The sequence below is a fragment of the Equus asinus genome, chromosome 19, assembly GCF_041296235.1.
Source record: "Equus asinus isolate D_3611 breed Donkey chromosome 19, EquAss-T2T_v2, whole genome shotgun sequence".
In the NCBI taxonomy this organism is placed as follows: Eukaryota; Metazoa; Chordata; class Mammalia; order Perissodactyla; family Equidae; genus Equus; species Equus asinus.
The window spans coordinates 2380204-2392470 of record NC_091808.1 but is presented as its reverse complement, the minus strand read 5'-3'; the positions used below and the strand labels follow the sequence as shown (position 1 = coordinate 2392470).

Genomic DNA, 12267 nt, shown 5'->3' with positions numbered 1-12267 from the left:
TGAAATGACTCTTGCTAAAGCCACCAGACCCCTAAAGGTCCCTTCTCAGTTCCTGTCCCACTAGATCCTATACACTCCATGTGATGAATGTCCTCACCACCCTCGCTGGCCCCTAGTGTGCCTCTGACCATTCAGCTTCAAATCTGCAGTGGGCTCCACTCCCCAGAAACCTGGAATCCTCCAAGGATTCTGGTCTCAGTCCTCACCTCGCTCCATGGGCTTTCCTGGGACAAGTGTGTCCACTGTCAGGCTGATTCACCCAAAATTTGTCTCCAGTCCACACCAGTCCTCAGGACGTCAGGCTCAGACACGTGACTGCCTGCTAGACATCTCAGCTGGCTATCTCACGGGAATCTCGAACTCAACATGCCACACATGAAACCTTCTCAGTCCACTGCCCCTTCACAGCCTTCTCACTGGTGAGAAGCCCAGCCAAGTCCACTTGACTCTACCCACTTTCCTCCCAGAACACTGACCACCCAGGCTTACCAACTGCACTTGCTCGTATGCGAGACCCACCCTCCCCAGCAGGCCACTCTCCCTGCCCAGTGCGGGTCTTCAACCTACGGTACATGTATCCGACTTCCTCCCAACGGTCTCCCTTGCTTTGATCTCCCCCCACCAAACGCATCCTTCAGACAAATGAACTTAAATCTAACCACATCCTTCCCATGCCTAAAAGCCTTCAGTGGCTCCTCAGTACTTTCAGGAAAAATCCAAGGGTCCTAGCCAAGGTGCAAACCCCTTCCTTGTGCCCCACTTGCCTCACCCTGCGCCAGCACCTAGCCCTCCCTCCAAGCAAGCACTAGCAGCTTGTGCCAACGCAGGCTCCTCCAGCCTCGCTTCACCTTGCTCGCCCTGCTGCAGTGCTGATGGCTTGCCCAGGGCTCACTCTTCAAGGACTCTGTTCCTGACAATACCCCATCTTCTCCCAGCTGCTTAAATGTTCTCTTGGGTGCTTCCACAGCCCCCTGGAGGAATGTCACCCAGGAGGAGCTGTCAAGTGCATTTTATTACAATTAACCATGTCTGTTGCTTTAACACCCTACCCTCCACCCCAGGACTGTGGCAGCCTTCCTTGTCTTATATATCTTCATATCCCTGGCACCTAAGACAGAGCCTGGCACACAGCTGGCACCACAGAAACGCTGGTTGACTGACCTCAACTGCTGCTCAGAACGTCTAGCGAGGCTCGGTGCCTTGGGCAGAAGCAAGGGCTCTGGCTGCTCTTGCTCCAAGCACACACCTGGACTACTCCAAACAGCAGACCGTGTAAGCAGACCAAGGGCACACAGCCTCACCCTCAAATCATCACTCAGGTTGCTTCGGTCTCCCCACTCATTAACCAACAACTCCTACTCTGCCCTCCAGATCTGAGCCACCCACTGGCTCCAGTCAGCCAAGCAGAGAGGTGAGGATGCCCACAGGCAGACTGAGCACAGCCTTCCACGGCCCGCCCCAGCACCTTCTAGTCACAGACGCCCTGCCCACATTGCCGTGTTTCCACCACTCCTCAGGGTCACGCTACCTTTAACCAGGAGATCTTTATTCCCATCCCTTTGCCGCTTGTCACTTTCAACAATATCCCAACACAATGCTAAGTCCCTAAAAGCATTAGAACAGCACTGCATTAGAGAGAAGGAAAAGATGACAAGAATGCTGGCCTCACGCAGCTGCGGGCACAAGGGAAGTAAGACATCCTAATTACATAAAAATACACCCTAGAAATGGAAGAGTTCAGTAAGATTAAATCTACGGATCAAAGAAAAGCAGCTTAAATATCTCGTGAGGTTGAACAGAGAGCTGGGGGGTTTCCTGGGGAGGGCTGTGTGTTCAAGGACCCAGGATGCGACGCTGCTTCCACTGGGAGGGGTGACTGTAGGAGGAAAAGAGGGGGAAGGAACCGTTTTTTTTCCTGTGGAAACAACAAGTAATGGTATTGATTCACTCACTGAACAGACGTTCACAGAACGCACACTAAGGCCAGGTGCGTCTGCGGCCCCTCTACAAAGCTGCCCACAGCCCGGAGGGCGCGTCTGCCGCGCGGACTCACACTGCTTTCGGATGAACCCCTGGTTATACATCGCCTCCAAGAAGACAAAGTCGCTGTAGATGGAGCGCTCCAATACGACACCTTGTCCTGTGTAAAACAGGGAAACAAAAGTCAGACAGATAATAATTAAAGCACTAGAAACTAGTCATTTCATTTTAGAAAGGGAAAAGCAGCTATTCACAATGCCATTTCCATACCGAATTTATTCAAAAGAACATACATGACTCGTAAGTGGGAAACGGTTTTCAGAAACTGTGATACTGTTTTGGTTTTGGCAACATAACATCCTGTTTCTTTCTGTTAGCTATAACAAGAGCACCCAGTTAACAGAAAAAGCATTTTAGTTTTTAAAACCATGGGTTTCTCACTCCATCATACCCACCCAATCCTGCTCCCACCCAACCGCTCACAAGACCCCAGAGTCACCCTGGACTTCCCTCTATCACCCCACAGCCATGCATTAACAAAGCACAGCCTTCTCCCAACCACGCCTTGAATCCCATCATTCCAGAACACGTCACTTCCTTCTCAGTGCAAGGCCTCCTCACCTCTGACGAGGCCATGGCTGCCAAATCACTCCCTGCCTCCGCCGTGCCCCCAGGGCTTCTCTCACCCTCAGCAGAGGGGCATTTTCAACACTTAGGCCAGCTCATGTTACTCCTCTGCTCAAACCTCTGTCCACCCAGGTAAAACAAAAGCCCCGTGACGGCCCTTGAGGTCTGACTGAGACTGACCATTTGGCCCGGGCCACTTCTCTGGCTTCATCCCAATCCTCCCAGGCTCGCTCACTGCACTCAAGTCACAGTGACCTCCTGCCTGTTACGACAGCACATGGAGAACGCCCCTGCCACTCAGAGCGCTGGCCCAGGGGCCCCCTGCCTGTCTGCCTGCACTCAGCCCTTCTGTGCCTGGGCAGAGCCCTCCCTAACCTTCCCATCTGCAAGAGCAGCCCCCAGCCCCTTCCTCTCAGCTCTTAGCACTCACGACCTGAAGTGGCAGGGTACTCCTTCTCTCCCCTACTCAAGTGTAAGTAAGCTCCAGGAGGCGGCCAGGCTTCACCTCCCGCAGACTCTCTAGTTCCTGGAAGGCACCTGGCACACAGCAGCAACTCACTAAATATTTAATGAATAAACTAATGTAATACAAGGAAACAAGTAAGTTTTCATTTAAATGTTAATTTTAAGAAACAGGGAGTCTTAGGATAGGGCTGAAGTATGCTCCAAATAGAATGTGGAGTCAGCTGAGGGTCAGTATTAGCTCCAAGCCACTAACCGGTTCCTGTGATCTGGGTCCTGGTACAGAACTTTAGGAGGTAGATCGTGTTTTCTTAGGAGCAACGCTAACCACAATCAGGATTTACGTTCACATACGGAAAAGCATCACTCATAGAATGCTGGAAAAGCAAGATGATAACCAGACCTCAGTGGCCGTTTAGACAGAGCATTATCCTGTGTCTTGTGGAACATCTTACACATGTGGGACCCTCCTGGAACAAGAGGCAGCTTTGTGACACTCCATCAGTTACCTGCGGTCCTTGTGAAAAACCCATTCTTTCTTTGTTTTTTAAATTTTTTTTTTCCTTGAGGAAGATTAGCCCTGAGCTAACATCTGTGCCAATCTTCCTCTACTTTGTACACGGGACGCGTCTACAGCATGGCTGAGGAGTGGAGCAGGTCTGCACCCAGGATCTGAACCTGCAAACCTGGGCCGCTGAAGCAGAGCACATGGAACTTTAACCACTCTGCCAAATGGGCCAGCCCCTGAAAAACACATTCCTGTTCTCACACTCAGACCCCATGAACCAGACCCTCCAGGTGGCAGCTGAGGTCACCAGGTAAGTGACATTCAGGCAGTCATGGCAACCACCACTGTGTGACACGGCTCATACAAACTCCTCAATCTCCCTTACACACACACATCCCACATGCCATTTGCTTCTACCCATGAATTCAAAACTGTTATAGTTTGGCGGCTTTGGTCACGCACTGGTGGTATCTGCTGGCTGACTGTCATGATGTTCTGGGGTGAGGCCCGAATTTAACCCGGGCTGCAGGTTCCCAAGATGATGGAGGAGCCCTGCCAGGATTCTGACCGCTGCACTCCATGTAAGCCCACGCCCCTGCCCCACCTGTGCTCCCTCCCTCCGTTTCCTAACTTCTTGTCCTGACCCTTGTTGCCTATCCCCCAGACTCCAGACTCCGCCGCATATGAAGCCCTTGTCCATTTCTTGCCTGCTTCGGATGCCTTCCATGGACACATCCCCCCTTACCATGCAGGCCCATGGGACCCTGTGTGTTCTGCTTTCCCCACTTCTGCATTTCTCAAGGTTTAACTTCTACCCTGTGGGTTGATGGTGAATTCCAGCCTATCTCTGTGCCCTCAGAGACAACTCTCTTTTGTTGCATCCTCCTCTCTGTACAACACACAGCTCCATCTTTATGAGTGCGATTCCACTTCCTCCCAGTCATTTATAGGTTCTCTCTTTCCTCCATTTTTTGACATATTTCATCTACATGTTTAGAAGAGTGGCACAAAAATTCCATACAATCCATAAACCTCACTCCAATACACAACAATGAACTAATATTTAGTGGATGTTATTCTGAAGCAATAACAACATGGATCTCGGGGAATTTATGATCTTATTAGAAAGAGAGCATTTGCCTCATCAAATACTCTCAAAGAAAAGCTCTACTTGGTGGCAGTCTCACATGGCTGAATTCCACAAGAGGGCTCAAGCGCAGCACATGATCCTGGACACTGACCTGTGCTCAGCAAGTGCTCCAAGGCGTCCGCGTACTGCAGGAGGCGACTGGCGTACAACCAGGACTGCAGGCGGTAGCTGTTGCCATCATTGCTTTTCGGGTCATCATAGAACTTCTCCAGACTGCAGTTGCCACTGAGCTCCACGTCCAGGGGTTTTCCATCCCCTGTAGTGCTGTCTGCATAATGTATTCCTGCTTCAGGAAAGTGCTTTAAGCCTGAGAAGAGACACACCTGGATGAAACGCCACGTGGATGCCTCCCTTCCCACCAGCGAGCAGCATGCACTAACAAAAACAAAGCCCCATCTGAACAAAGCCGGAGTGCTGAGGCTGGTCGGTTAAGACCTGGAGAAAGTTACCCTCACGCTTATGTCTTATCACATGTAAAAGGGAGCACATAGGACACTAGAGACAACATGTCGAAAATGTGTATGACAAGCATGTGCGCTGAAGGGCTGCGCTGCAGCAAGTCATACCGTACCCTCATGCGAGTTCCCCCTGAAAAAGAGAGCCTCTCCTAACTACGGGAACCCCCGTGTGCAAGCGGGCAACTTCTGCTCAAATACCGCAGAGAGGCACACAGAACAAAATCCACACCACCAGCCAGCACCGGGGTTCCCATCCCGGCTTTGCACTAACAAGCTGGGAACACCAGCTGCCTACCAAGTCTACCGTCTGTAAATGACGGCAATAACAACCTCGTTTCAGAGGGCCGCTACAAAGTTCAAGTCAGATAGCTCACGTGAGAGGGCCCTGCCCACATCATCATGAAATTCCAATTCCAGTTGACAACCAGCACAGACTTTTAAAATTTTCCAAATCTGAAAGACTGAAAACAGCTTTTTCCATAAATATTTCAAATATGTAAAATACCTACCTTGGGCCCAGTTCTACCAAGTCAATGTTAAAGTGGATCAAACTTAGATAAGCAACCACACATCTGAGAGAGTGGTCATTCTGCATGAGGTAAGTTCATACCTAGTTTCTCTGCTATTTCTTTCGCAAGCTTGCCTTTTCCAGAACATATATTGCCATCTACAGTTATCACTTTGCTGCGTTCTGTCAGTTTTTTGGTTGTTCGGTCCCCAAGTATGTATGCCAAAGGGCCATACTGCAGCTTGCACTGTACACTTGTATGAATGCCGCCCTGAAAAACACAACATCACACAACAGCACAACATGAGTATTCTGGCTACTGCAGGCATGAGCAACTATTAGGGAAAAACGCTATGAAGATCCTTGGTGATAAAAATGCCAACATCTACGTCTTCATTAGCAATTTATTTGTTTAATTACCAGCCCCCATGCCCCACCCCAAAATAAGCTCATAAGGGCAGGTGGAATGTCTGTTTTGTTCACTGGTAAATCCTCAGGCCCTGGAACAGAATATTCTTACCGTGTTCAATAAAAATTGGACAGATGGAGATGGATGGATGAAAGAAAGGGAGCGGGGAGGGGGCTGGGGGAGACAGGGAGGTAGGGAATAAAGAACATTTCTCTAGCCCAGGCGCCTGTCCTGAGCTCCAGACCTGGCTACCTTGCTGCCTTTAAACAGCTCCATCAGACGTCCTGAAAACACCTGAGAGCTAACAGATCTAAAAGTGAAGTTCAACACCCATACCCTAGCCCCTAAATCTGCTCTTACCCACTATCCACCAAGCAAAACAGAGCAGACACGAGAGCCACCTCCGACACCCTCCTCCTTCCTCCAACTCCACAGTCACTCACAAAACCCTGTGGATCCTAGCTCTTAAATCTCCCTGGAGCACGGCATCAGCTCCCACCCCACACCGCACTAATTCTGTAGGCATCCCCACATCTCTCAGCTACAAGGCAAATGCCAGCCTCACCTCCTGTCTCCAGCATCTCCGCACTAAAGCCAAAATGATCTTTCCCGAAAACAAAGAAAAACACAATCAAAAGGCAAACAACTGAGAAAAGTTCAACACACGTGATGGAATATAGCCTTAGCATACACAGAGGTTGTACAGATCAACAGGAAAAAGAGGCTAGGACTGCACAGCTTCTTTTAATTGTATTAAAGACAGCCAACAACCAAGCAGAAAAATGCTCAACCTTGCTACAAAAAGCAAACAAAGATTACTAACAAGGAGAAAACACTTTCTTATGTATCAAACAAATATTTTATTCTTTTTAAATGACGATGTGCAGTGTTGGGACAGGACAAAGTCCTCATAAACAGCTATTAATGTAAACCTAGACACTGGGCCTGGAGCCACCGGGAATCCATCCTAAGGGAACAGACATGGATTTGTACAAAGATTTACCCACATAATAATAACACCAAAAATGTAAATAGAAACCCTTAATGTACAACACAGAGCAGTAGTTTAAAAAAAAAAGTATATCCACATTATGGAATACTAAGAACCAACTAAAATAATAAAATACTTTACTACGGAATAAACAGAACATAAGAGAATTTAAATGATGTCAAGATTTTTTTCAGTCCTGATCTGCTTTACAGTTTTGATTACCGAAGGGTGGAGAAAAAACAGTTTATGATAGAGAACACAAAGAAAGCAAATAATTACAAAAAGGCAAAAGATTTGAACAGATGTCACAAAAGAATATATACATAAAGGCAAATATGCATCTGAAAATATACTCAAAATCGTCTATCATTAGGGAATTGCAAGTTAAAAAGAAGCCGTTCCACACTTAGCAGACTGACTCAAGATCTCAACAACTGCCAACAGCAGCCGTTGGTGAGAACGCAGGGCAAGAGGAATGCTCGTTCACAGCTAGGGGAATGCAACTAGTAGTCACTTTGGAAGGTGGTTTCGCATAAAACTAAACATAGTCTTACCACACGATCCAGCAATCACACTCCTATGTATTACTCATCTGATATGAAAACGTATTTCCACAAAGAAATCTGCATACACATGACTACAGCAGCTTTATTCATAATCACCAAAAACAGGATGCAGCCAAGATGTCTTTCAATAGCTGAATGGATAAACTGTGATATATCCATACAAGGGAATATTATTCAGCAATAAAAAGAAATGAGTCATCAAGCTACAAAAAAAATGAGTGAATCTTAAATGCACATCTCTAAGTGAAAGAGCCAGTATGGAAAAGCAACATATTGCATGATTCCAATTATTAGGCATTCTGGAAAAGGCAAAACTCTAGAGATGGTAGAGATCAGGGGTTACCAGGAGCTCAGGGAAAGGAGAAGTGCTGAATAGGTGAAGCAAAGGGGATTTTTAGGGCAGTGAAACTACTCCGTATGATACTGGAACAGTGGATACACGACACTATGCATTTCTCAAACCCATAGACCTTTACAGCACAGAGAGTGAACCTCAATGTAGGCAAATTTTTAAAGCCTCATTTAGGTAGAGGGATCCGAGATGGAATGCAGAATGGACAAAATCAACTGTTACAAATGTATGAAAACCTCACTAAAGCGGGTCGGGGGAAAGGTGCTGCCCTTTGGAAATCAGTAGAGTCTGGAAGGCTAAAGGCAAAAGGAACTGTATTCTAGTTGAGAAAGATACTTCCCACAGGGTAAGGTTAACAATTCTGATACTACAGCATCATATCCTAGAATTAAGCAATTAAGTAAATGGACAGCAGATGGTGGGAACCAGGTTTCTACCGCTGGAGTGGGAGGTTACAGATCAGCAAGAGAGAGGCTAGAACGACCCATGTGATAGTGGATTACAGTCAGAGACGTCAGTATAGACTCATGTTTAGTTTGTCATAGACTCAGATGGTTCCATATAGGATTATCCATAGCTACGTGTACACACACAGGTTAGTACATTTCCTTGCTCTGTCTGCTGAGAGGGCCTAGAAGCAACAACGCCCCAGTAGCGATTACACCTAGTACCTAATCTTGGTCTCTAATACCATTCTCTAATAAAAGGAACAAAGGCTCTTCAGAGAAATGGCTGATTCCAGGATTGGGGCAGGAAATACACAAGTAGCCTGGACCACGCTGTAGAGCCGGAAAGCAAGGAAGCACTCGCTCACACACGCACAGTGAGGGGTGCGTTACAGGGATTCCGGAGCCGACCGAAAGAGCTCCCAATGGCCACAGCTGCAGTAATCTGAGCAAGAAAAGAGAGCCATACTGGATTACAACTCAAAGTCTAAAATAAATATCCATGAGTCCATCCTGATAGAAATAAATCACTGAATGTAAATAAATAAATAAGTAAATGTGGGAGAACAGACAAATCTCCCATGCAGAAAAATTAAATAATTTACATAATTTTCTGCATTTGAGGAAGGGAGCATAACCCCCCCACTCCTTAGGTGTGGGCTGCACAGTGACTTTCCTCCAAAGAGGACAAGATGGAAAAGGGGAAAAAAAGAGTAACTTTACAGTGGAGAAACGACCTCGCTACACTCAGCCAGGTGACCAAGGTCAACATCGACAGTGATAAGTCATGTTCGTGGAGCTATTATGTGATGAGAATGCCACTCTACCTCTGCGTCTTCCTCCCAAGAACACACAACCCCAGTCTAATCATGAGAAAAACCTCAGACAAGTCGCGCTGAGGGACAAACTGCCTGCCTCGTACTGCTCAAAACTGTCAGGGTCATCAAAAACAAGAACATCTGAGAAACCATCACAACCGAGAGAGCCTAAAGAGACAAGACGACTAAATGCCACATGGTGTACTGGATGGGATCCCAGAGCAGACAAAGAATATTAGGGAAAAACAGGAAGTCTGAATAAAGCATGGTTGTAGTTTATTAAAAGAAAAAGAGAGAGAATGCACCATATGATCTCATTTTTGTAAATAATACACACATACAGACACATTCATAGCAGGTGAAAAAAGACAGAAGAAAAGATATATATGAAGAAATGCTCACAGGAGTACGGCCTGTAATGGCAAACAACTGGAACCACCCACAGGTCCACTGACAGAACAGGTTAGTAAACGGCAGCATATTCTCTGTATCTTCCAATATCTAAAACGCCCAATAATTTGTGAATACTTAATTTACTCAGTAGCTCCTGTGTTATTCATTCACTCATTCATTCAACAAGTATTAGGAGCTACCGCACACAAAGCACTTTTTCTAGACCATGAGGATACAGCAGTGAGCCAAAAGATCCCATGGGATACAAAAAACAAAAAAGTAACTAATTATCCAGCACACTAAGTGCTGTGGCGGGAACACCGTGCATGGGAAGGGCTGTAATGTTAACACGGGTGGTCATGGAGCCCTCACAGAGAGAGTGACACCGAACAAAGACTGGAAGGCAGTGAGGGAACTGCCCAAGTGGACTTCTGGTCTTTCAGGCAGAGAATCAGTCAGTGCAAATGCCCTGAGCAAGAGCACTGCAGGATCAGCCAGGACAGTGCAGCTGATGCAAAGTGGACTGGGGAAGAGTAGCAGATGGGGGCAGGGAGGGAGTGTTAATCATACTGGAACCTTTCAGCCCAGGAATTAATCCCCCTCTCCTCTAGGCTACCTCTCAGTCGTGTGCAAACTCCTTCCCCATCTGAGTCCAGAACTTGAATATACCACAGTGTTGCACAAAACTGGTGCACAGCAACGTGTGAATTAAGCAATCGACCATTCCTTGACTTCAAAATCTTTAGAAAGAGACTTTTTACAGAATGACAGTAGTCTTTTCTATAATTTCCCATCCTCAGTTCCATTCTTCCGCTCTCTGGAATCACAAGGATCTTTCATGACACATTTCCAGTTCCTTTAATTACTCCCGAAGTAACAAGGTGTATACCCTTTTCATCTTACTCATTCTTCTCTGGACCTACTGGAGTTCATTATATGCCCTTTAGAGGGTAGTGCCCAGAACTGAACACACTGTTACAGGTGAACACACTGTCTAGTGCATGCATGGCAGCAAAATATCACCTCCTCTATTCTGGGGCCCTCACTTCCACTAAAACAGGTCTCAGTACAACTGGGTATTAAAAAGACAACCGCTTTTCTTCCTTCTCTTTTGAAGCCTGAGTTATCTCCTAAAAAGATTTATATGACTTCGTAAAAAGACTATTGCACTGTTCTGTTCAAAACCCTCTTCTGATCAAAATTCTTAGCTCGGAGGTCAAGTCCCTTTACAACGTGATGCCAGTGTAGCTCCAGCCACCAGCAAGCAAAGACGCTTTGATCAGCCGCAGTCATAAAACAAAGTTTTCCTAAGGTTTCCAGCCACAGCTCTTTGGCCTCTCTTGTTCCCTCTGCGTACAATGTCATCCCACTGTTCTCTACCATAAGAAGTGCTCCTAATCCTTCCAGATCTGACCTAAATGCCTTCTCTGTGTCGGCTCAAAGTCACATCACCCCGGCCCCCAGCAAGGCCTGACCCCTAACTGGGGTTCGACAGAGGCGCTACATAAATGAATGAATGCATGCATGAATGAATGAGCGCGCGCGCCCCAGACTCTTCCGGGCTCCCCCATCCTTGCTCGTACGTCTACCGCGGCGACTGCACTGGGGTACAGCATCCGCAAACTGGCCCCCCACACTAGGGCAGCCTGGCGGCCGACTGCCGTCCTGCTCCAGCGTTCTGCTTGGAGCTGAGGTAAAATGGCCAGAGAAGCTCGCGGCCCCTCGGCGGTCTGCCTGCGACTCAGGACCCAACACTCCCGGGGCAGCTGGGTCCCCCTGAGAGTGACCCTGGGAGCCGCAGCGCGGAGGAAGGCCGGCGCCCGGAGGACAGGCGAGGACCCCACCCCCAGCTCCTGCCGCCGCCGTCTCACCACGCGCTGGGCGACCGCCGCGAGGCCCCGCGCGGACGCGGACGCCGGTACCAGTCTCAGCAGCCTCAAGGCCATGGCTCGCGGTCGGGGCCGGCTCAAGGACCCGAGGGGACGCGGTCGCGACGGGGTCCTCTCCCACGGCCGGCGCGCCGCCGTGACGTCACGGCCGGGCTGCCCGCGCGCTGCCTGTCGGGAACTTGCGGGCAGCGGTCGGGGCTCCTTGAGCAGTGCGGACTGCCGGCAGCTGGCTGAGCCGCGGCAGGTGTCCCTTCGCTTCCGCCGGGCGGGCCGTCGCCGCTACCGAGCCTTTGCGGGATTCCTCGGGGCTGCCCGCCGCCCGGGTTCTGCGGGGGATGCCTCGCCCGCCGCCCGGGTTCTGAGGTCGTGCAGGGCGGGGAGCTGAGGTCGTCCCAGGCTTTGTAGCTTCTGCGCCTCATCCCGCGTCCAGGACGCCCCGCCCTTCCAAATTCCGCAGGCGGCAGGTGCGGACTTCAAAATCGCGTCCTTGAAAACATCTGTATAGCTCGAAAACCCTCCGAACCTGGGAAGGTGGCCTGGGACTGGGGCAGGGCGGTGGGGAGGGATGTACAGGGAGGTGATGCGGGCCCCCATATCACTTCCCCTACATTAAACCCAGCATATATGGGGTTAAAACCAAAGCACTCTTTCCCTGCTGATTCCCTGGCTCCAGAACCCGCTATCTGCCATGGAGGAGAACAGCTAAGGAC

The 12267-nt window shown here is 48.8% G+C and overlaps 1 protein-coding gene across 2 annotated transcripts in view; it reads right to left on the bottom strand.

Moving 5' to 3' along the window:
• NDUFA10 (NADH:ubiquinone oxidoreductase subunit A10) overlaps positions 1-12267 on the bottom strand; it is a 64195-nt gene extending 51928 nt beyond the window's left edge. The window contains exons 1-4 of one of the 2 annotated variants that reach the window (XM_014842851.3): positions 11540-12267; positions 5796-5964; positions 4819-5034; positions 2054-2140 (exon numbers count right to left, since the gene is read on the bottom strand). In XM_014842851.3, coding sequence (XP_014698337.1) covers positions 2054-2140; positions 4819-5034; positions 5796-5964; positions 11540-11614 — 547 coding nt within the window. In that variant the 5' untranslated portion in view covers positions 11615-12267. The remainder of the gene's footprint in view (positions 1-2053; positions 2141-4818; positions 5035-5795; positions 5965-11539) is intronic. The other variant, XM_044751345.2, reaches the window with a different exon arrangement.